The sequence below is a fragment of the Mytilus californianus genome, unplaced genomic scaffold, assembly GCF_021869535.1.
Source record: "Mytilus californianus isolate M0D057914Y unplaced genomic scaffold, xbMytCali1.0.p SCAF_5, whole genome shotgun sequence".
NCBI classification, from domain to species: domain Eukaryota; kingdom Metazoa; phylum Mollusca; class Bivalvia; order Mytilida; family Mytilidae; genus Mytilus; species Mytilus californianus.
This window is the reverse complement of record NW_026262701.1, coordinates 73770217-73793866: the sequence shown is the minus strand read 5'-3', so window position 1 is coordinate 73793866 and position 23650 is coordinate 73770217. Positions and strand designations below refer to the sequence as shown.

The following is a 23650-nucleotide window of genomic DNA, read 5'->3' as shown; positions in this document are numbered from 1 at the left end:
ATATTGTTGTCTCCAGAAAATAAACAGGCACCTTTCCGTAGAATGTTATCAAATGGAATGTTTAAGAAAAATTTGATTACACTTTACTGAATTAGTTAATGTTTTTAGCTCACCTGACCTGAAAGGTCAAGTGAGCTTTTCTCATCACTTTGCGTCCGTCGTCCGTCGTCCTGCGTCCGTCGTCCGTCGTCCTGCGTCCGTCGTCCGTCGTCCGTAAACTTTTACAAAAATCTTCTCCTCTGAAACTACTGGGCCAAATGCACCCAAACTAAAACACAATCATCATTCAAGTATCTAGTTTAAAAAATGTGTCCGGTGACCCGGCCAACCAACCAAGATGGCCGCCATGGCTAAAAATAGAACATAGGGGTAAAATGTAGATTTTGGCTTATATCTCTGAAACCAAAGCATTTAGAGCAAATCTGACATGGGGTAAAATTGTTTATCAGGTCAAGATCTATCTGCCCTGAATTTTTCAAATGAATCAGACAACCCGTTGTTGGGTTGCTGCCCCTGAATTGGTAATTTTAAGGAAATTTTGCCGTTTTTGGTTATTATCTTGAATATTATTATAGATAGAGATAAACTGTAAACAGCAATAATGTTCAGCAAAGTAAGATCTACAAATAAGTCAACTTGACCAAAATGGTCAGTTGACCCCTTAAGGAGTTATTGCCCTTTATAGTCATTTTTTAACCATTTTTCGTAAATTTTTGTAATCTTTTACAAAAATCTTCTCCTCTGAAACTACTTAGACAAATTTAACCAAACTTGTCCACAATCATCATTAGGGTATCTAGTTTCAAAAATGTGTCCGATGACCCCGCCCGCAAACCAAGATGGCCGACATGGCTAAAAAATAGTACATAGGGTAAAAAGCAGTTTTTGGCTAATATCTCTGAAACCAAAGCATTGAGAGCAAATCTGACAAGGATAAAATTGTTCATTAGGTCAAGATCTATCTGCCCTGAAATTTTCAGACCAATCAGGCAACACGTTGTTGGGTTGCTGCCCTTGAATTGGTAATTTTAAGAAAATTTTGCAGCTTTTGGTTATTATCTTGAATATTATTATAGATAGAGATAAACTGTAAACAACAATAATGTACAGCAAAGTAAGATCTACAAATAAGTCAACATGACCAAAATTGGCAATTGACCCCTTAAGGAGTTATTGCCCTTTATAGTAAATTTTTTACAATTTTCATAAATTTTGTAAATTTTTGTAAATTTTTGCAAAATATTTTCCACTGTAACTACTGGGCCAAGTTCATTATAGATAGAGATAATAGTAAGGAGCAAGAATGTTCAGTAAAGTAAGATCTACAAACACATCACCATCACCAAAACACAATTTTGTCATGAATCCATTTGTGTCCTTTGTTTAATATGCACATAGACCAAGGTGAGCGACACAGGCTCTTTAGAGCCTCTAGTTACTTCTTGTCTTTAATTATAATGATGCACCATGCGATTCTAGTAACTAAAGAGTCCGTACAAATGTATGCGTTATTTAACGTCATTGTTTTTCTGAAATGTTTGGCGTTTAACTTAATATGCAAATACGTATGAAAAACGGACATATACGGAATATTTGATTGAAGTTTTGTTAAGCAGGATGATCATTTAAGTTTTATGACCAACTTATGATAGCATCATAAATATATTATATTTACGGGTCTGTGCATCCGTTCGTTCTTCCGTTCCGTTCAAAATATAAAACGTTTAAAATAATACACCAAATAAGAGGTTGACCAGGATTAAGTGGTGCACTGGACATTGACATATGATCAAGTGAAGGGGCACGGTTTCTTAAGGCCATATATTCTTGTTGGAAATGTTTTGATTAATACATGTACATGTATATGTATCTTTCATATTCATAACTATCTTTTTGGTCTTGGGGTAGCGTGCTCGCCTCGACAGTAACCCCTCAAGGGTGACCGGGGAATAGAAATAGTGTCACTATTGGTCTTGTTCCGACGGGCAGTTAAACCATTGATAAAGTGGGGCGTCCGTTTGGCTCTGCGGGATGTACAAGTACGCAGTCACGTCCAGTCAGAGTGGGGACGTTAAATCCGATGCCTCTTGTAGAGAGAATGTCACGCTCTCTGCACGTTAAATGTGCATGAAATCTTTGCCACTGGATGTTAAGCAACTAACTATCAATCAATCGACAGTATCGTAACTTTAATTTTATTTCTGGTGAGGCAAATGATTTGAATCTTGGCAGTCAAAGCCCTTTCTTGGTCAAAAGACGTCAATGCCAATAAGGAATGGACGGTTAATTGAAAATCTGATTCACAAAATAGTTTTCAGCATTTACATATGCAAGAAAAATCTTAATTTTAAACACGTTTGCTTGATTGATTAATTGATTATTGTTGCCGGATATTAATAGACGAAAACTGCATGCATATTCAGGACAAGTAAAACAAAAATAATACAATATATATGTATACTTGGTAGACCATGCTAACAGCGTAAATTTCAATTGTACTTTGAAAAAAAGAGCATATTACATGGGGGCAGACATTTTGTCCTGCAACAGGCCCCCTATGGATCCCTCGTTCTGTTCCGTGTAGAACTAATGTTCGCACCTACATTAGATTTAACTAAACGTCCCCACTCCTACTGGAAGTGGCTGTGTATTTAAACATCCTGGACATCCAAACGGACGACCCTTTTAAGCATGTTATAATGTTGAATATAATCTTGTATAGAGTACATACTGGTTATTCCCGCAACGCTAATGAGTTTCATTCTTGATACTGATAGGTCACACACTGGTAAATGAAAAATACAGATAACATTGGACATGTTGACTATTTGTAGATCTTATTTGATGAACATTTTTGCTATTCCTTTTTTCAATATCTATTATGTTTTTTTTTTAAAAAGAGGTAAACATCATATTTCAAGAGCAATTACTCCTTTAAGTATCAATTGGCTACATCTACCATGGTAAGTTATTTGTAGATCTTATTTTGCTGAAAATGTTTCTTTCTACAGTTTCTCTCTCTATCTACTATTGTGTCCGCAAAAATGCAAAAGTGGTCAAATTAACCATTCAAAGGCAATTACTCCTAAAACGGGTCGATTGACGATTTCTTCCATGCTGACTTTTTTGTAGAAGTTATACTGGTAATAATTTCAAAATTTTCAAAATTTCTATCTCGCTGTTCAAGATAAAAACTTCGAAATTTGGAAACAAACTGCCCTGCTAACCTTTTTTTTTATCGATGTTGTTGGCTCTAACTGCGTTAATTTTGAAATCTAAGCCAATAACTGTAATATTTGCTAAACATTGGTAATTCAGGGACAATAACTCCAAAATAGGATTTCCAATTTTTCTGAAAATTCCATTTGAGACATACTTTGACTTGTTAATTATTACCTTGTTGTCACTTTCGCCTTAACTGCATTTTTTTTTGTTTTAAATATAAGCCAGCCACTACATTTCAACAATATGTTCTTTTTTTGGAAACTGCGGCCATGTTTGTTAAAGGATCAGATTCAATATGTATACTAGAGTCCCTCAGAAATATTCAGGTTTCGTATGGAAACATATTAAAAGCTCGGTTGTTTCACAAAAAAAAGTAAAGTATAAATACGGAAGGCAAATTCCAAAAAGGGAAATCCATAATAACTGACAAAATCAAACGCTCTCAATAAAACAACTGCCATATACCTGACTTGGTAGAGGCAGAGGAGAAATTTTTTGGTTTAGTTTACGACAGATTACGGACTACGACAACGGACACCAAGCGATGACAAAAGCTCGATTGAGCTGAAACAAAAAAAGATGTAGTAAATGAACTTTAAACCTTTTTAGTAAGTTCATTTAGTTAAGTACATCTGTAATCCACATCTGGTATGTTAACCACTCTTAATCAATTACTGTGGAATAAAACTGATGTTCATACATGTTTAAGGCAACATTTAAAATATATAGAAGTAAACAAATTGAACAAAATTGAACTAGAGGAAATTATTAAAAATAAAAAAAAAAAAAAAAATCATGCGTGTTATCTTAGAAGGAGAACCATTGATTCAAAGCGAATACAATCTGAGTCATGTGTTTCAAGGCACGTGCTGTTAAAAAAATACATATTTTCGAGAATAGAAGTAGGGAAAATGCATGAAATGCATGGTCTTCTGCAACCTCTCAAATAAGAACAAACATGTGCTATAATCCTATAGAAATTGCCTAGAGATTTTTTTTAATACATAGTTAGTGTAAATAAAAAAATAAGAAGATGTGGTATGATTGCCAATGAGACAACTCTCCATCGGATACCAAATGAAATAAAATTTAACAACTATAAGTCACCGTACGGCCTTTAGCAATGAGCAAAACCTATTTCACTGTAATTTTTTTTTTCAAAATAAATACTTTAAAATTGACTTTTATATTATCTAATACTAGATAATTGTGAATATTCAATATCTGAAGTCGTTTTTCAGTTTATTACAATTCATTTGCTCTTTGAATAAAAAAGAATATAGCAGACTGTGTTCAGTACAATGTTTATACACATTTAGAGAATATGTACAATATAATAATAAACTTTAATAACCACTACAGTCTAAAGGTCAGGAAATTTGTTCACATTAACTTTAATTTATTGAGGACTGAACAATTGGGCTGGTCTAACCTATGCCCTGAATCCACATTCCTGCTGCCTGGACTGGATGCAATTTCAAACTGTTTTAGAAAAAAAAAACACTATTAGAAATAGCTTGGGGAATGCAACAGTTTTAACGTCAATGGTTTTAAAGACTTAAAACTGCAAATACCATAGGAACTGATCATTCTTCTTTCAATTTTGAAAAATAATTGTCAAGTTGAATTTAGATTACGAATGAACTTGGACTTACTATAATATTGGTATTTATTTTGATTATCAAATGGCAGTTAATAGGAATATTTTGAGAAGCATACTTGAAAAGGTATTTTAATATGAATAATATTATTTGTATTTGTTTAAATCAGCATGACATTGTTGTGCATTTTACGATTATGCATCTAATCTTGTACTTGTTCACAAGAGGACGACGTGTGCATGCACGAGTAATATGCAGTGAATTTTAGCATGTGAAAAGGTCCTATTTAAATAAATAGAATAAAATAAAAATAAAATATAAAGTTATACTTTTAAAATCTGAATTATAGATCCCTAAATACAATCCGTTCATGGGATTTTAAGGATTGATCATGACAAGAAAGTATCACTGTTTCAAGACCTTCGCACTACACTGAAGTGGTAATAATGTTTCTAACATTGATGCAATTCTTTATTAAGCTAATTAAAGCTATATGTCATAAAAATGTTAGTGTATTTAAATATTAACATTAATGTTAAAACTATGAGAATACATTTTTTTCAGTAAATAACTACAGATCAAAGACAACTATTTTACAGATAAAAACGAAAAATATCGATAAATACTACTGTACAAGAAAATTAGTCTACAATTATGGATCTGTACAAATGTATCTTCTATTTATATAACCAACCGCGTAAGCTATGTTGATTAAACTAGTCTTTTCATGTGGATGGGTTACAACTCTGGAATGCTGACATATCTCCGTCTGTTATGTCTGTTTTGTCTATCTGATCTGCCAGTTCGTTATATGAAGGGTCGTCTTGTAGAGCTTGGAGAAATTCAGTATATCCCTTTTCACTTTTATGCAAAAGCAAGTCAATTATTTGTCTGTTCTTTTCCTTTTGTGAAAGACCCTTTTCTATCTTTTCCTTTTCATCAACCGACAACACATCACTTGTTATCAAATGATCTACTATGTTCTCATGTTTTATATTACAGATGATTTCTGAATAATTCTTTTGTAGACGAACCTTGTATGGTTGATCAGTACACACTGATAATCCTACAAATATATCTAACTATTAAGTATGCATTTATACAAAATACTATCTGAAAAATTCATAAACACTTTGTGGTGTTCAGAAAATCATTAGAATATTGATACAATATCATATAAATTTGTGAAACAGCATTTTATATAACCACTAGACTATATGATCCTACTTTGGAAAGACACATATTTGTTGACAGCAAAATCAGTTCACAAAAATGAATATATAAATATAGTAATACGCGCATGATACGATAATTATCAAACTTTATTTTATTAGCAACAAACAATAATGTTTTGTATAATTTTTTGTAACTACACCTGCAAAAAACATACAAGTTCTTCATATAAATGAAGCCTTCGCATGTTTAATTGTGTTTTAAAAAACTGGTGGGTAAAATCATGACATTTGAATTAGTTCTATTCATACTTTTTATGGAAGAAAATTGACTTGAAAGTTGACTAGAAGAAATGCACTGAAGATCATTGAGTTATTTCCATCAACACACTTACCAGAATGCATTCCATATAATTTATATTTTATTCGAAGGAAATATAGGCAGCCTTTAATATATCCATTCATTCTGAACAAAATATCAAGAACTAATAGTTATAGAAAATAAGAAGATGTGGTTTGAATGCAAATTAGACAAATATCCAGCGTCGAAAAAAGAACAACATAAACAATACATGGTCATCGTAAAGCCTTCAGCATTTTGATAATCCGATACCTCATAGTTAGCTCTAACAGGTGCCGAATAACACAAATATGCATTGCACAATATCTAGTTTTCTAAGACTGTTGACGTCTTTCCTTTAAATCCATTGGATGTGTACTGATCGGTATTTTGTCTTGGATACATGATTTGTTTAATCAGTTATTATAGGCTTTGATCTAGCGTTCAGTAACTGCAGGTACACTCAGATCGGAACTTTGTGTCTTGCGTGTTATGTTCTTGCTTTATTTCGATGCTTTGTTATGGTAAATAAAAAAGACTCTGATCAAATCAATTGAATTGACCGTAAAAAAACAGCATTTGATGCAATCTGGCTTTTCGAAATCACATAAAATTCCAAACGGCGGTCATCAATTATTATGTTCGTTAAATAGTATACATGGTATAAGTACGCGATGAATAATGATTATTTCAGAAAAAAAAATGAATGTCTTAACTCAACTTTTTGGGTAATGGTCCCATCTATGATTTATGACCATTGTGTTCATCAACAGTTGTTTATAAAAAAGATGTAAAATGTCTGATCTATTTTCAATTTGGCCTTGGCATTATTTATTAAATTCAACGTTGGACTATTTTAAAGTTTTATATTTGAAATATAAACTTGAGCCAAATAGTTATCATGTATCTAAAGATTTGTAGCATTTTCCGTTTACGTTGTTTTTATACATTTGATTGCTTTGGTTTTAAAATGATGGCAGCCATGTTTGATGGTGGAAGGAGTCATCAACCTCAATTGTTTACTCTAGTTTTATATGTTGTGTTTTGTGTACTGTTGTATGTCTGTTGATCTTTTTCTTTTTTAGCCATGGCGTTGTCAGTTTATTTTCTGCTTAGGAGTTTGAATGTCCCTTTGGTATCTTCAGCCTCTCTTTTACAGGGATCATTATGTTTCATTCTTATATTACTGCATCTGTTTTGTTTCCACTATAGGGCGATTCAAAATAATAAATGGAAAATTTCAAAAGTATTTTTGATTGAACAATTTATTGCAATGACTCATATGAAATGTCTAAAAGAAATGTACAACCATATTATCATTTTAAAGGTTTGTTACCTAAGTGATTAATACACTGTAAAATATAATTGAAGGTAAGATTAATTTGAAGCAGCTACATTGTATAAGAACCAGTATGTTCATCGCGATCAATGTACACAAGAATATTCGATTGCTACACTATTTCTATCAGGCCATTACAATACAACAAATGAGTTAAGAATTGTAACAGTCATCCCCATGTTGATATGATGTGTTAAAGAAAAATAAGCAATACATTCAGGAGTAAAAATATTGATATTCCAGATGTAATGAATCTATATTCATAAAGTGGATATCATATAATTTTCGAGTATTTTACTTGGTATTCATGTTCTCGACAGGTGGTTTTGCTAAAAAAACGTTTGTTTCAATTATCACAATGGTTTTAAAAACAGATGACGAACTTAAAGTGCTGGAATAAATAAACTCTTGTCTTTATGCTCATGTGAACAGATCAAAATGAGGTGTATGATGTGATGTGATGTGATCATATTCCAGATGTAATGAATCTATATTCATAAAGTGGATATCATATAATTTTCGAGTATTTTACTTGGTATTCATGTTCTCGACAGGTGGTTTTGCTAAAAAAACGTTTGTTTCAATTATCACAATGGTTTTAAAAACAGATGACGAACTTAAAGTGCTGGAATAAATAAACTCTTGTCTTTATGCTCATGTGAACAGATCAAAATGAGGTGTATGATGTGATCGTATCAGCAATCAGACAGCAATTCAAAAACACAGAAACACCACATTTGTAGTTCAACACAACCATAAAAGGTTGACATGTGTTTATAACATGAGTTTGTGCTTGTTTAATAGACACATATTGTAACTAAAGAAAAACAGCGATGACTAATTAAACGGTATATTGATCCCAAATTATTCCAAAAGCTCATTGATGCCTCTTAAGCTTATAAAGTTTGGTGGAAGAAACATGTGTTGAAAACAAGTTACCAATTATAAATATTTTTCCTTGAAAATAATTAATACAGAATGACTATATCTGTGTTTTTTTAAATTAAAATTTTAACTATGAATACACAAATGTATAGATATCTTACCTTTGTATTCGACAAGCGCCAATTTTGAAATTAGGCTCTGATCCTCTAGATCATGTTTCATTTTGTTTGCAAGATCGGCGTTATCTTTTAATGCTTCTACAAAAACAACATAAGCACGCTCCCTTCTTTTCATCACTATTTCAAGCAATGCCTTTTTCTGATCATCTTGTCCAGCAGGTTCTTCAATGCGTCGTCTGTCGTCTGCTGATATCACTATGTATGTCATCATATGATCTAAAATGTCGCTAATGGGAATATTCTCTAGGATTTCGTCAATATTGCTTCTGATTCTATCTATATTTGTATAAAATAAAATATTTTTAAGAATCTGATTAATTATTGTTTTTTTTTCTTGATGAAGACAACCCTGAACATACTTCACGTAAATGTAAATACAACAGACAGTCATGTATGCACTATCTTATAATCTAAACTTCGCCGTTCAAACTTAAGCTGTCAATTTGATAGTTGCATACTATTTACTAGCATATATGAAGAACACGCGTCAGCAGAGCTCTACTGAAATCCCCTAAATATTGCCTATTTGTTGTGATGTCAAGTGTGCTTAACCATACATTTGTAGTTTTTTTTTTCAAGTCTGATGGAAGATTTTTTAGAGGAAATTAAATTATAGGTTTCGTTATGAACACTATGCAGCATTAGACAATATTGAAAACAGATTATTTACAATAAAACATTGCATATTACTGTGTTTTGTTCCCTTTAAGGTAGATGGCGTGTTTACGTTAAAAAATGATACAATGTTTCATAATTTGCCAAAATGTAGTATAGATTGTCCTATTTAAAGAAATATATATGAGTTTTTTTCATGTGTACAGTTTTGCCTAATTTATGAGCTTGCACGAATTATACATTAAGATACACTTTTGTATGAATAGAAAGAATACTACACGATATGATTTTAGAATGAAACACGATAATATAGCTCTTACAGTATAACTTTTGAAAAAAAAGAAGAAAAATTGGAGTAACCATATTCGTTTTCTTGCTATACAATATAATAGGTATATGTTATAAACATTCCTTTAAAACTAAAATTTCTCCCTTGCCATATATATGTTGATTCAATGAAAACATTGTATGATTAAAAACCATTATCTCGGGAAAATTGTAAACCTGGTAAAACATGCTATTTTAATATCTTTTTTCACCCTTATTCCAATCCACTATTTTGCAAATATGTAGATCCACATTCCGTGCTGATCTTGTATTGATGATCATTTTTGATTTTATGGTGTTTAGTCGTCTGTTACTGTTTTCAAGATGATTGGCAAACACATTACATAATTAAAAAAAGGTTGTCCTTAAAGGACAATTACTCCCTTAGGCACAATCGTGTTGCATTTTTTGTATATTCTATATTACTAATCATTTGGAAAAGTCTTTCAAACGCAATAACTAGAAAAAGGGGATGATTTGCGATTTCAAGAATGATGAATTACATATATTTTTGAATTGTTTAATAAGTGATTGTTTATTCACGGTTCAAGGTGGATGGAAGTTTATAAATTTAGTTAAGTGTGTTTGTGCTTTTCTAAATGTTGGTTTCAGTCATATGATTCTTCAAATTAAACCAGCAAGATCAATGTGTTGTATATACTTGGATGACTAAGTTGTCTTCCAAAATAAGGTTATACCAAATGATTGTCTTTACATACTTTGATTTGTCGACTGCATTTCCGTATGAAGTAACCTTAACCATGGAAACTTTCGAAATAAATTCGGCAATCACACAACATAAGTGCAAAGGGAGAAGGAAAAACAATGATGAAAGAAAAGTAAACAGATATTGAAAGAAAATAATACTTACCGATTCAGAACGAAAGCAATTAGTACACCAAATAATTTAAAACTGTTAAGACAAATTTTCGATTAACAAATGGGAACGTATGAAAAAAAGGAATACACATCGCCCTATGATTCCACTGATTATTAACGTGCTCTATGATGTTGTGCTGGTTGTTTATCAAGGTCATGATCGGTAAATTTTGACACTAAAATCCGAAAGTCAGTAATCCGTCAAAATTTTCGATATATTAACAATATCCTAACTTTTAGTTGTTGATTATTCCTTTTTAATAACTGTAAAGAAACGTGCATTATAATCACTCAAATATTGTTTTATATGATTCTTATCAAACTATTGAAATGCTTAGGTTTTAGAAGTGGCATAGATATACTTGTTTTCTAGATTGAATTGTTAAACTTTTTTTTTTGGGGGTCTTTTATGGCTGACAATGCCTAATGGGTTTTGCTTATTGTTGAAAGCTGTCCAGTGACCAATAGTTGATAACTTCTGTGTAATTTGGTCTCTGGTGGAGAGACTCAATGGCAATCATACCACATCTTTTTATTCTATATTGTGTTCGTTCGTTAATTGTCGTCCTGTTTTTCATACATGTTGTATACCATATTATTATTTACATTGTACTTCATTTTCCAAAATCAATGAGGTTTGTCTATCGATTAACGTGATTGTGGTTTCAATTTAAATGGTAACAATGAAAACAAAATACAAAATGGTTGAAACGGTGATTAAGGGACAATAAATGACATTCAATTAAAATTTTAATCAGATTGACTTATTTGTAAATCGTTATCTAAATTTTCTTAGTGTGGGGTGTAATTTTGTTGTTTTCAGTTTTGCTCTGTTTAATCTATTAAATTTCCACGAAAACTTTGACAAATTTGATAAACATTTTCACTGAAGGAAACATAACTTCTTAAATTATAAGAGTTGACTGGCGATTTTGTCCACTTATATGTAAATCTGTCTTGCTGATGATAAGACTGGTGTTTCGTCTACAAAAGACTCATCATTGACGCTCGATTCAAAAAAGGTAAAAAGGCCAAATAAAATACGAAGCTTCAGCCAGAAGTCAAAAAAGGAAAAACAAGGTGGGTAGGGGGTATTGGGTGTGGGAGGTAGATGGGGTGGTTAACTAGCGCTGAAAAACCAGGCTGTTTGTTTTATTTTTGAATATGTATTTCATAATTTGTTCTTCAGCTACCTTTTTCTGCTAACAATGCGGTATGGCTTTTGTTAGTTGAAATCTGTATATTTAATCTATAGTTATTCACATTTTCAAACTTTAATCTCTAGAAGATTTTGTCTCATTGGTAGTTATACCCCGTCTTCTCATTCTTATATCACCAGCTTTGGATATAACCTTCAATATTTTATATGACATCAAAACGGAAAGTGAAGATATTTGTTTTCGACATACATGTATGGTGTTGTACATGATATTAGAATGTAACATTATATAAATAACACATAGCTGAGAGGGTGATAGAGCAGATTGTTACCCCGAGAAAACATTGTCAACTGAGGCGAAGCCAAGGTTGACAATAAAATTGAGAATGGAAATGGGGAATGTGTCAAAGATACAATGTCTTTTCGAGGGGTAACAATCTGATCTATCATCCACTCAGATATGTGTTATTTAATTTATCATACTGAATGTTCTGTTATTACTGTCTTTTAAATTTCAAATTCAAAGTAAAAACTATGACGTCTTGTACAAAACTATGACACTTGATCAAGCGTCTCCGTGAAGGGTAATATAGTATTTACCATAGGATAGAGTAAATTGTTTCCCTCGTATTAACCAAGCAAAATCTGACATTTTGACATGAAGTATAATAAATGAAGTTATTCTAAACTACGACAGGACTTAAAAATAGTTTAAATGGTGTAATGCTTGTTTTGTCCATTGGTATATACAGCATTGACTGATAACTGCAAACATAATTTTCATTAAGGCCAATAACTACTACAAGAGGTCGACTAACGGTTTCGGTCGTTTAACTTATATGTAGATCATTTTTGCTATTTGCAGTTGTTTCTCACTCTACTTTTGTTTTCACCAAAAAAAGGGGTAAGTTGGATAAAAATCAACATTGAAAGGCCCTTATTCCTATATGGAATGTCTGACGACTACAGTGATATTAGATATAACATATCTATAAGTGGATCTTATTTTGTTGATCATTTGTGACGCAAAGAGTCGTGTTCCATTGATCATAGTTTCCCCATAACACGAAATTGTAGGCATTTCTTTTTTGACTCTCCATGACGTTAAAACACTAAATCCCTCGGATGTGTTTTAGTTGATTTTAGTCTCTGTACTTTATTTTATTTGGCGGCATTTTGTCCAAGGTTATGGTTGTCTTTCTGATATTGTTGTACATCTAATCCCCTTGTTTTATTAATTTTGTATTTACATTGTGTCATAGATCAAATTTATTCGTTTATTGTATGTTCACTGGTTTTTGTTAATATGTTTTTTGATTGAGTTAAGCCATTTTAATTGATATTTTATAGTGTGTCTTTCTATGTCGTGATGATACACTATTGTTTCAGGTAGGGTGAAGGTTGTCGCCTATTAAAACCTTTAAACCCGCTGCATTTGTTTGCACCTGTCCTCAGTCATGAACATGATGTTCAGTGGTTGTCGTTTGTTGATGTGGTTCATAATTGTTTCTCGTTTTTTATATAGATTAGACCGTTGGTTTTCCTGTTTGAATGGTTTTACACTTGTCATTTATGGGGCCCTTTATAGCTTGCTGTTCGGTGTGAGCCAAGGCTCCGTGTTGAAGGCCGTACTTTAACCTATAATGGTTTACTTTTACAAATTGTGACTTGGATGGAGAGTTGTCTCATTGGCACTTGTACCACATCTTTTTATATCTATTGTTCATTATTACAGGGTTATTACTCCTATAATGAAGCGACTGATGATTGCAGTCGTTTGAATTATAAGAAGGTCTTTTTGCAAGTATTTGTTACTGTTTTCAGTTTCTCTCTGAACATTTAGTTTTTACCAAAAATCAAAAAGGGATATACTTTTACTAAAGGGAAACAATTCCTTCAAGGAAGATTTTTACCATTTCTGCCTTGCTTGTTATTTGTTTACAGTTTTGCTGATCACTTTTACAAATTAAATTTTCTCGCAATCTTCATTTTAATTCAAAATACTAGCCATTAACATGATAAAAGTAACATTGGGGAAGATCGTAATATAAAGTCAAACACTCCTATAAGGATTCAGCTGAAAGTTTGTAAACCCTTTCTTGCTGATCGTTATTTAAATGTTCTTTATTGTTTTAAGATAATAGCCACGTGAGCTATAAAAGTGTCTGTATGCTCCGAAAAAAAATTAGTCAAAGAATAATTACAATGCATAACCCATGCTTACAAATTAATCTATATTCATCTATGTAAAATGAGACATCGTATATACCTTCAAGTCGCTCCTTTACTCCTACTTCATATGTTAAATGTCCTAAAACACCAGACAAATCAAGGCGAAATAGAGTTTTGACTAAAACTTCATTTGTAGCTTGATGATGTTTCAACCATTTGTCAAGGACATTCTCTGTTTGGCTACGAAGATTTGTAACATGGTTCGATTGTATCTGATGCATCTCAACAACAGATAGTCCAAGTTCTATTCCAAGCTGGAAGGTTTCTTTACCAATATGATCAGGTAGTATTTCTATATCAGAACTAGACGGTCTTAGTTTCAACTTGTCCGTTGGTAGATCTAAAATCAAACAGTACATAAATATCACAATAGTTTTTTTTTTTGACGCATCAAAACATTAAATATATTGTTTTTCTTAATTGTTTAATGTATTAATCTATTTCAACAACCGAACCAACTTAAAAAAATAGCCACAACAAGTTTATCCCTATGTCACACTTCAGAGAGTATTGCATACAACACGGTTTACATGTTGTTTCTACAAGATAAGCATGGGAATTAACTGTGCACCACTTATTGTGGACCTGTTTCTGTATTGTAATGAGTTACAATTTATGACTACAACCAGCAAAGACCCATCGAAATAACATCTGATACAAAAATTTAATAACACTTTTAGATATTTGGATTATATATTGGCTCTCAATAATGACGACTTTAGTATGTACACTAAAGAGATTGATCCTGCTTAACTGACTTTAGATAAGGCTAATACTAACAATGAACACTGCCCTTTCCTGGATCGTGATATCTATATCTTTAACGGAAATCTTAATACCAAAATTTACGATAAAAGAGATGATTTTTCATTTCCTATTGTTAATTATCCATTTCTAGATGGTGACGTTCCCTTGTCACTATCTTATGGTGTTTATATATCTTAACTTGTTGGATTTGCTCGTGTATGTAACAACGTATTTGATTTTAACGAAAGAAATATCTATATTACTGAAAAATTATAACACCAGGGTTTTCGATATCACTATGTAGTCAACACATTTACTAAATTTTATCATCGGTACAAGGACATCATTCGTAAATATAAATCAACATCCAGACATGTTATACGTTCAGGTATTTTGTATCCAATCTGTTATGGTAATATTCTATAAAAAGCACAAACATGTCGGCATTCACCTCAAAAGCTAACCAAACCTTTAAACAGACTAATTCAGAAGGCATATAATTACGATAGGTTGTCAGGTCATTAAAGATGGCATATTTGGTATTAATATTGATTCACTCATAGTGTCTTTGCATCGGAAATAAACACATTTATTCTAAAACCAGTTGTTGGCATGATTCGGGTTATGTTCTTCTCATATATTTGATGATGGTTTGATACTAAACCCATAACGGGAGGGATTGTGCTTAATTTTCAAATGATGAATACATAATCTTTCAATCAGTTTAATAGTGGTCTGGAGCTGGCATGTCAGTAACTGCAAGTAGTCCTTTGTTAATTTATGTATAATTGTCATTTTGCTGAGTTTCATTTGTTACCTATTCTGAAATCGGACTCGGACTTCTTTAAAACTTCGTTTTACTGTGCGTATTGCTGTGTGTTTGTTTATTCTACATTGGCTAGAGGTATAGGGGAGGATTGAGATCTCACAAAACATGTTTAATCCCGCCACATTTTTGCGCCTGTCCCAAGTCAGGATTATCTTGCCTTTGTTATTCTTGTATGTTTTTTTTTAACTTTAGTTCATTTATATGTTTTGGAGTCTAGTGTGCCGTCCATTTTCGCTGAACTAGTACACATTTTTGTTTAGGGGCCAGCCGAAGCCCGCCTCCGGGTGCGGGATTTTCTCGCTGTTGTGGAGACCCATTGGTGGCCTTGGGCTGTTTTCTGCTCTTTGATGAGGTTGTTGTCTCCTTGACACATTCCCCATTTCAATTCTAAATTTTATTATAAGGTGTATGCGCTATTCATATGTACACTGCTCAATAATTCTAGACCAAAAAATGAATAGACTACTGCAAGCTATCTTGTATTCCTTTCTAAATCATATTCCTGATTTTGTTGATGTATTCACCTCATGTATATGCATACATTTCTCATAAAAGTTAGTTGGTTTACAGTATGTATGTTATCGGTAGTAATTGAGAAACTGACCAAAGCAAAAAATATTCAAAATAATAAAAAAGGCCACAAAATCAATCCATTGCAATTCATTCTATAAGATAGATATTTACAATAATTCAAAACGTTAAACACAGTTAAACTGCTACAATGAACAAATATGAACCGAAAAGGATTAACCTCTTTTATTGAATACTCTATTTAAATAAGTCAAAATATACATTAGGTCTGGCTCAAGTTAAGCTTTTCAGACATATATTTCCAACCTAAAATGATAACATATACTGTAAACCAACTAATTTTCGCAACTATAGCGAGTTGAAAATTACGCGACTTTAAATCGTCGGAATATGTACAACTTGGATCTTTCCTTATTTAACTACACCGAGTTAATTTGAAAATCGCAAAATAAAATCGCCGCGAAGCATGCTTGAAAGGACTAAGCACAAAATAAAGTATCCGAGAAAATTAGTAAGTTTACAGTATGCAATTTGAAGGAATGTTATCTGTAGCCTTTAATATACTTACATATCCAAAACAGTAATGTTAATTAGTGAATCATGGAAATGAAGTCAAAGACATATTAATCCTTGACAGGAAGTTGTTTGAACAGTTCAAACACTAAGTTACAATTGACCTTTCATCTGTAGTATCTTATAAATCTCTCGTAATTTTATCTTTCAGTACTTGAAAACATGGTAACCAACAACTGCTTTGAATAAACAAATAGTGAAGAAATGAATGACTCTTGTTCATTTATTAAATAACACTTTTGGGAACTATGTCTCTTAACAAACGAGATGCCACTACCAGACAAACGTTCATCTCAAGCAGTCTCAGTAAAAATATTATTGGTTAACCTGGGTAAAGTAGAGATCAGATATAAACATATTTAAAACAAATGATGCTGTCGTCTAAGCTGGGCTAGAAAGCATTACACTTTTTGCATAGGAAGAAAGAACTAGAGGCTCTAAAGATGCTGTGTCGCTCACCTTGGTCTAAAGTATCTACTTATCTATAATAATTTTTATCATGTAAGGTAAACCCCCTCCCCCCTCCAAAAAAAAAATAAAATGATAAAAATCGTCATTAAAGGGCAATAACGCAAAGGAGACGTCAGACGATTTCCTCTATATTGTCTTTATTGTAGATCTTGTCTTGCTGATCATTTTTGCTGCTTATCTAATTTTCTATCTATCTATTATAGTTTATAAGATTTAAGGCAAAATCGCAAAAAATTGGTAAACATCATCATCAAAGGACAATAACTCTAATAAGGAATCGACTGACAATTTCGACAATTGAACTTATTTGTAGAACTTGTCTTGCTGATCATTTTTGCAATTTCATGTTTCTCTGTATCTATTATAGTTTTGAAGATAATAGGCAAAAATGAAAAAAAAATGTAAAAATTTGTCATTTATGGGCAATAACTCCTATAAGAAGTCGTCTGACAATTTTGACATATATGGTAGAACTCAACATTCTGAAAATTTTTGCTCACGTCAGATTTTCTCTATTCATAACGGTTTTCAAAATAATAGACAAAACTTGCATTTTTACACTATGTTCTATTTTTAGCCAAGGCGGCCATGTTGGTTGGCAAGCGGGATCATCGGACGTATTTATTTTCAAACTAGATACCCCAATAATGATTGTGGTCAAGTTTGGTTAAATTTGGCCCAGTAGTTTCAGAGGAGAAGATTTTTTTAAAAGTTAACGGACGACGACGACGACGGACGACGGACGCCAAGTGATGAGAAAAGTTTACTTTGTCCATTGGGCCAGGTGAGCTAATATATATATATATATCCATTTTGTTAAATCTTGTGATCAATTTATTTGGCAATCGTCAATGGCAGTCAGCAGGGTTTAAGAACATCAGTTGTTCGACCTGTTAGTCAAATGCGTTTTGTTAAAATATACTTTTTCACTCTTTTTGGTCTTTTGGAAAATGTTGTTTGTGCTGTATTTAGACCCCTCTACCACGAAATTGTTTTACATGCACACGTATAAAAATTGCGGTTTTTATCCAACGCAATCATAGGTTTGAACGTTGTTTTCATTTTAGACTTGTTTATATTTTTTTCATTTGGGCTTGTATTATATTTTCCCTCGGGTTTATATGATCCGTTCATCCTATTTCGACTCTTTAAAATTCAAGAGTCTATCCTAAATTGAGGTAAATTATATGGCCTTCCAAATACCGTTTCGATCCCTAACATCACTGAAGAGACATTAATTGTCGAAATCCGGATATGGTGTACAAACTTTTGCACCTCATGTTTGTGGTATACCATCTTTCCCGCAAGTTTATTGTTTTCTGTTTGGAATTAAATTAAAGGGATACTTCGCAAAAAAATGAAAAATTGATATTATGTTGATTATGTATAAAAAACCACAAGTTCATAAATATTAAAGTTTAATTCTGCTAGATAAGAGATCACCATCGATTTTAAATTTAGAGTATCACTTCTCCGCGTGCGGCCATTTTGACATCATCCCTGAATAGAAACCACAATATATCTATAAACCACAAAGGACCAAAGCAAGCAGTAACCTAACGTAGCCGTAATTGAATGTCAATATCTTGTCAAGCGTACGGTTGTTTTACCCGACAAGGAAAGCCTAAACATTTTCCCGGGTCACAAAAAAAGATTATAATAGACATGGTTGTGCATGCAACCTTTCCTAACTAACTTGATACGGAAAATGTAATTATATATAATTTTTTTTTAATAACTAGTACTATGGTCTGTCGTTTTAAAACTGTTTTTTTTACTAAGTTTTTGAAACAAGAAATTTTAATGGAACTTAGTTTAAAAGTTCAAAGTGATAAATTAAGTGTTCCGTGTAAAAATGTTTTCGAAAATCTAGTGTGTTCATAATTCATTTATGTAATAATCTTATTTAAATAAATTCGGACCTTCCCTTATCTGATCACCAGCATGGCTAAAGGAATTGTTCCCAGAGGTATTGTGAGTTGACACGTCCAGGTATTCAAGCGATTTCCTGTCGGGCTTTAAAACTCTTATTACACGATTACATAAAGCAAGTTCGCATCACTTCACCTCTGAGGGTATTGAGAAGTGTACACGGCCGATAACTTGTAACTTTCCATTTTGAAACTATCAGGTGAATATACATCTTTGTCTTGCGTGTCCGATAGTGATATGCTAGTCTTTACTAAACCATAGATATAATAGCCATTATATATATGACTAAAATCATACGCTTATTTATAAATAACATTTATGGTGTAAAGAATATTTATGAAAATCTAAATAATTCCAAAAAAAGATTTGATAAAATAAAAATATATTTACATATTTTCCAAACGTAAATTGGGGAAAATGTAAGTAATTACTTGTTGTCAATAATAATGGACATTTTGAAACGTACACATATTGATTTAACAAAATGTACGGACTTGTCGATCATTGGATTATACGCCTAGATAGAAGGTTACGGAACTATAGATAGTAACAATTTAGTATATATACATGTATATTGAATATACGAGAGAAACATCCAAAACCAATCTGATTTAAAAACAGGTCGATATCTAACTTGCTTTGGTTCATCGATGTTATGCACATAGTAAAATCACAGATTTTTATTTCAATGAGATTATTTTGAACAGTTTAAGAAAGTCGTCATCATCTCAATGGTTGTGTATTATGTATAATAATGTAATAATGTGAACATGGTTCTATTATACCGGTAGTACCTCATGTCAATTTTCCTGTTCCGACTTGCATGTAATATATATGCCACTGGACGTACACTAATGATCCCCAAAAAGCTTATTTGAAGAAATAAAGAAACTTCACTCCGAATAGACTGATAGTAGATGTATTAACGTCTGGTCAGCTAGAGGGTTGATTAATTTATTTAGTTAGCTTAAAAGGGAGGGGGGATAAACCATTCCTAATATTGCACGTATGCATAAAATATTAAATGAGAGTAATATAAGAGAAAATGTAAATATGAAAAGTCGCATATCTGGTAACTATAGAATTTCACGTACAATTGTCATTCTTAATCGAAACAACGGACAGTCATTAAAATACATGCATGTACACTTTGATAAAAAGGGGTGCTGCAGTTGCATATTATTCATCATAAATCTATTTCAAGTATATACTTACCTGTCATTCTTATAAGTTAACGCAGAGACATGTAACTATACATCTCTAGTTAACGACAATCAACCATATAAATATTTGAATCTGATGTGACTTACCGTTCATCTCTTTCTTTTTTCTTTTTTTTTTTTTTTTTTTTTTTTGATTTGGGCAGGTACACAAACATTGTAATGTTGGATATACTGTTCCCAGGTTGGGAGGGGGCGGTGGTTGGAGGTGAAGTATATCGAAAGTTACAAAATAAACGTTGTATTTATGAATTTACATGAAGAATTCTGATCTTGGGCGTAGGTTTCTTTTTTTTTAAGTTCAGTGATTTAAATTGAGAGAAAAAAATCTAGTCAGAATTTAAATCGTACCGGCAATTTCCACCTAAGACTAAGACTCCTCTAAAATCATGAATGGTCATGCTTCACAATCATCAGAATTTTCTTTGCATTGGTACATTTTGTATCGGTAGTGATTTACCTTGACATTTCCGGGTATAACAGAGCTACTTGTATATTACATATATGTGGTTAGGTGACGTCCCATGAGGTCTTACGTATACAGGTTCATATTTATAATGGTTTCTGATATAACAAGGTTTCATGACTTTCACACTTCTACATGTTATGTATACCAAATTCTTATCTTATTTCCAGACCAAACGAGGATGTGAATATTTTCCAGGAAAAATATTGAGTATCAAAGTATCAAACTTATTTCGGGATTTTTATTTTCTTGGTATTAAATCACAGAAACTTAAAGAATATACTGCTTGTCCGCTTTAGGTTTATTCTTGTCAGTTAAGACTGACATATATGCCTCTGGTATATAGTGGGTTTATGAATGAATGATAAGTCTTGCAAAGGTGCAAGATATTATAAAGCACATTGAAAATTGATTCCGCCGGTCTGTCTCCATTCAAAAAAGGAAAGTTGACGTTAGATTCATTCTGTTATTTTTTTTAAACATCGTTGGTCAAATAGCTAAAGTATGTATACGTTGTGAGATTTTAGATATTTTAATAAGGGCATTCCCGATTAGGTAAATGTAGATCGCTGTGGACGTACCAAGCTATATTAATCATGTAACCGCGATAATTTTCTCTAAACATTGAAATATTCAAGGTTAATACCCATGATAATTTGAAAAAGTAAGTACAGTGTTTGGTTTATACGCTCGTTTTCGTGGGCCATTTTTATTTATAAAATTATTTAATTGAAAGTAATTCAGAATTTCGATGTTACAACAAAATACTCACCTATGTATTTTAAAATTAAGCTTACGCAAAATATAAAAGATATACATGTATATAACGGCGATTCAGGTATTTTGCCACCATCACCACCATATTCCTCCCCAAATAATTAATGTTTTTATCATTCATACGAAATGTTGTTCACACCTGTAACGGTGAACCGTGTTGGCTAAAATTCACTGAGTGAAGATCAAAAGAATAGAATTACAGAATGCTAATCTTTTAATTACCTTGAATTTAAACACGCATTCAACAGGTAGTCACTAAGTGTCTCAGTACAATACACATTGTATTTACACAGTACTAGTGGGAAATGTTTGCTAGACTGAAGTAAAAGCCTTCAGGTGAGAATACAAACATGCATTTGTAAAACAATATCAGTTATATATGTTTGTTCAAAATATCCGTCGGAAAAAAAATCAGAAAAATATATTCTATTGTATGATTTACTTTTATTACTATAATCATATCAGAAATCCTTTAATTATAAATCGTACATTTTAATTTTGAAAGTTGCACGGCTGATCACTTTACTTTCTTAATTATTAGTTGGTTAATAGCTACACCAAAAGTCGTCGATGCGCTTTAAATCGCGTTATCAGATGATTAACGAACAAGACTTACAATGAGATTTATTCACTCCCGGCATGCAAAAAGACTTAAACTACGTCACATAAGTCAGGAAGTTGGAATAAATTAAATTATTAATTCCCAATTTCCTTCTTTATTAGTGTTCATATCCAGATAAAACTTGGTAAATATGTTTTTTATGGTATTATGAACAAAATAAGATAAAAAGTAAAAAATCGCGAATTTTCCCTTTAATATTAAGATCCATTTTGTTAAATCTTGTGATCAATTTATTTGGCAATCGTCAATGGCAATCAGCAGGGTTTAAGAACATCAGTTGTTCGACCTGTTAGTCAAATGCGTTTTGTTGAAAATATACTTTTTCACTCTTTTTGGTCTTTTGGAAATTGTTGTTTGTGCTGTATTTAGACCCCTCTACCACGAAATTGTTTTACATGCACACGTATAAAAATTGCGGGTTTTATCCAACGCAATCATAGGTTTGAACGTTGTTTTCAATTTAGACTTGTTGATATTTTTTCATTTGGGCTTGTATTATACTTTCCCTCGGGTTTATATGATCCGTTCATCCTTTTTCGACTCTTTAATATTCAAGAGTCTATCCTAAATTGAGGTAAATTATATGGCCTTCCAAATACCGTTTTGATCCATAACATCACTGAAGAGACATTAATTGTCGAAATCCGGATATGGTGTACAAGTTTTTGCACCTCATGTTTGTGGTATACCATGTTTCCCGCAAGTTTATTGTTTTCTGTTTGGAATTAAATTAATTTTAAGATCCATTTTGTTAAATCTTGTGATCAATTTATTTGGCAATCGTCAATGGCAGTCAGCAGGGTTTAAGAACATCAGTTGTTCGACCTATTAGTTAAATGCGTTTTGTTAAAATATATTTTTTCACTCTTTTTTGTCTTTTGGAAATTGTTGTTTGTGCTGTATTTAGACCCCTCTACCACGAAATTGTTTTACATGCACACGTATAAAAATTGCGGTTTTTATCCAACGCAATCATAGGTTTGAACGTTGTTTTCAATTTAGACTTGTTTATATTTTTTCATTTGGGCTTGTATTAAACTTTCCCTCGGGTTTATATGATCCGCTCATCCTATTTCGACTCTTTAAAATTCAAGAGTCTATCCTAAATTGAGGTAAATTATATGGCCTTCCAAATACCGTTTCGATCCATAACATCACTGAAGAGACATTAATTGTCGAAATCCGGATATGGTGTACAAATTTTTGCACCTCATGTTTGTGGTATACCATCTTTCCCGCAAGTTTATTGTTTTCTGTTTGGAATTAAATGAATATTAAGATCCATTTTGTTAAATCTTGTGATCAATTTATTTGGCAATCGTCAATGGCAGTCAGCAGGGTTTAAGAACATCAGTTGTTCGACCTGTTAGTCAAATGCGTTTTGTTAAAACATAATTTTTCACTCTTTTTTGGTCTTTTGGAAATTGTTGTTTGTGCTGTATTTAGACCCCTCTATCACGAAATTTTTTACATGCACACGTATAAAAATTGCGGTTTTTATCCAACGTAATCATAGGTTTGAACGTTGT

The 23650-nt window shown here is 32.2% G+C and overlaps 1 protein-coding gene across 1 annotated transcript in view; it reads right to left on the bottom strand.

Moving 5' to 3' along the window:
• Window positions 1–5288: 5288 nt before the first annotated feature.
• LOC127701421 (uncharacterized) overlaps window positions 5289–23650 on the bottom strand; it is a 72905-nt gene continuing 54543 nt past the window's right edge. The window contains exons 11-13 of the mRNA XM_052205289.1: window positions 13991–14293; window positions 8724–9017; window positions 5289–5892 (exon numbers count right to left, since the gene is read on the bottom strand). Of these exons, the coding sequence (XP_052061249.1) occupies window positions 5552–5892; window positions 8724–9017; window positions 13991–14293 (938 nt within the window). The 3' untranslated portion in view covers window positions 5289–5551. The remainder of the gene's footprint in view (window positions 5893–8723; window positions 9018–13990; window positions 14294–23650) is intronic.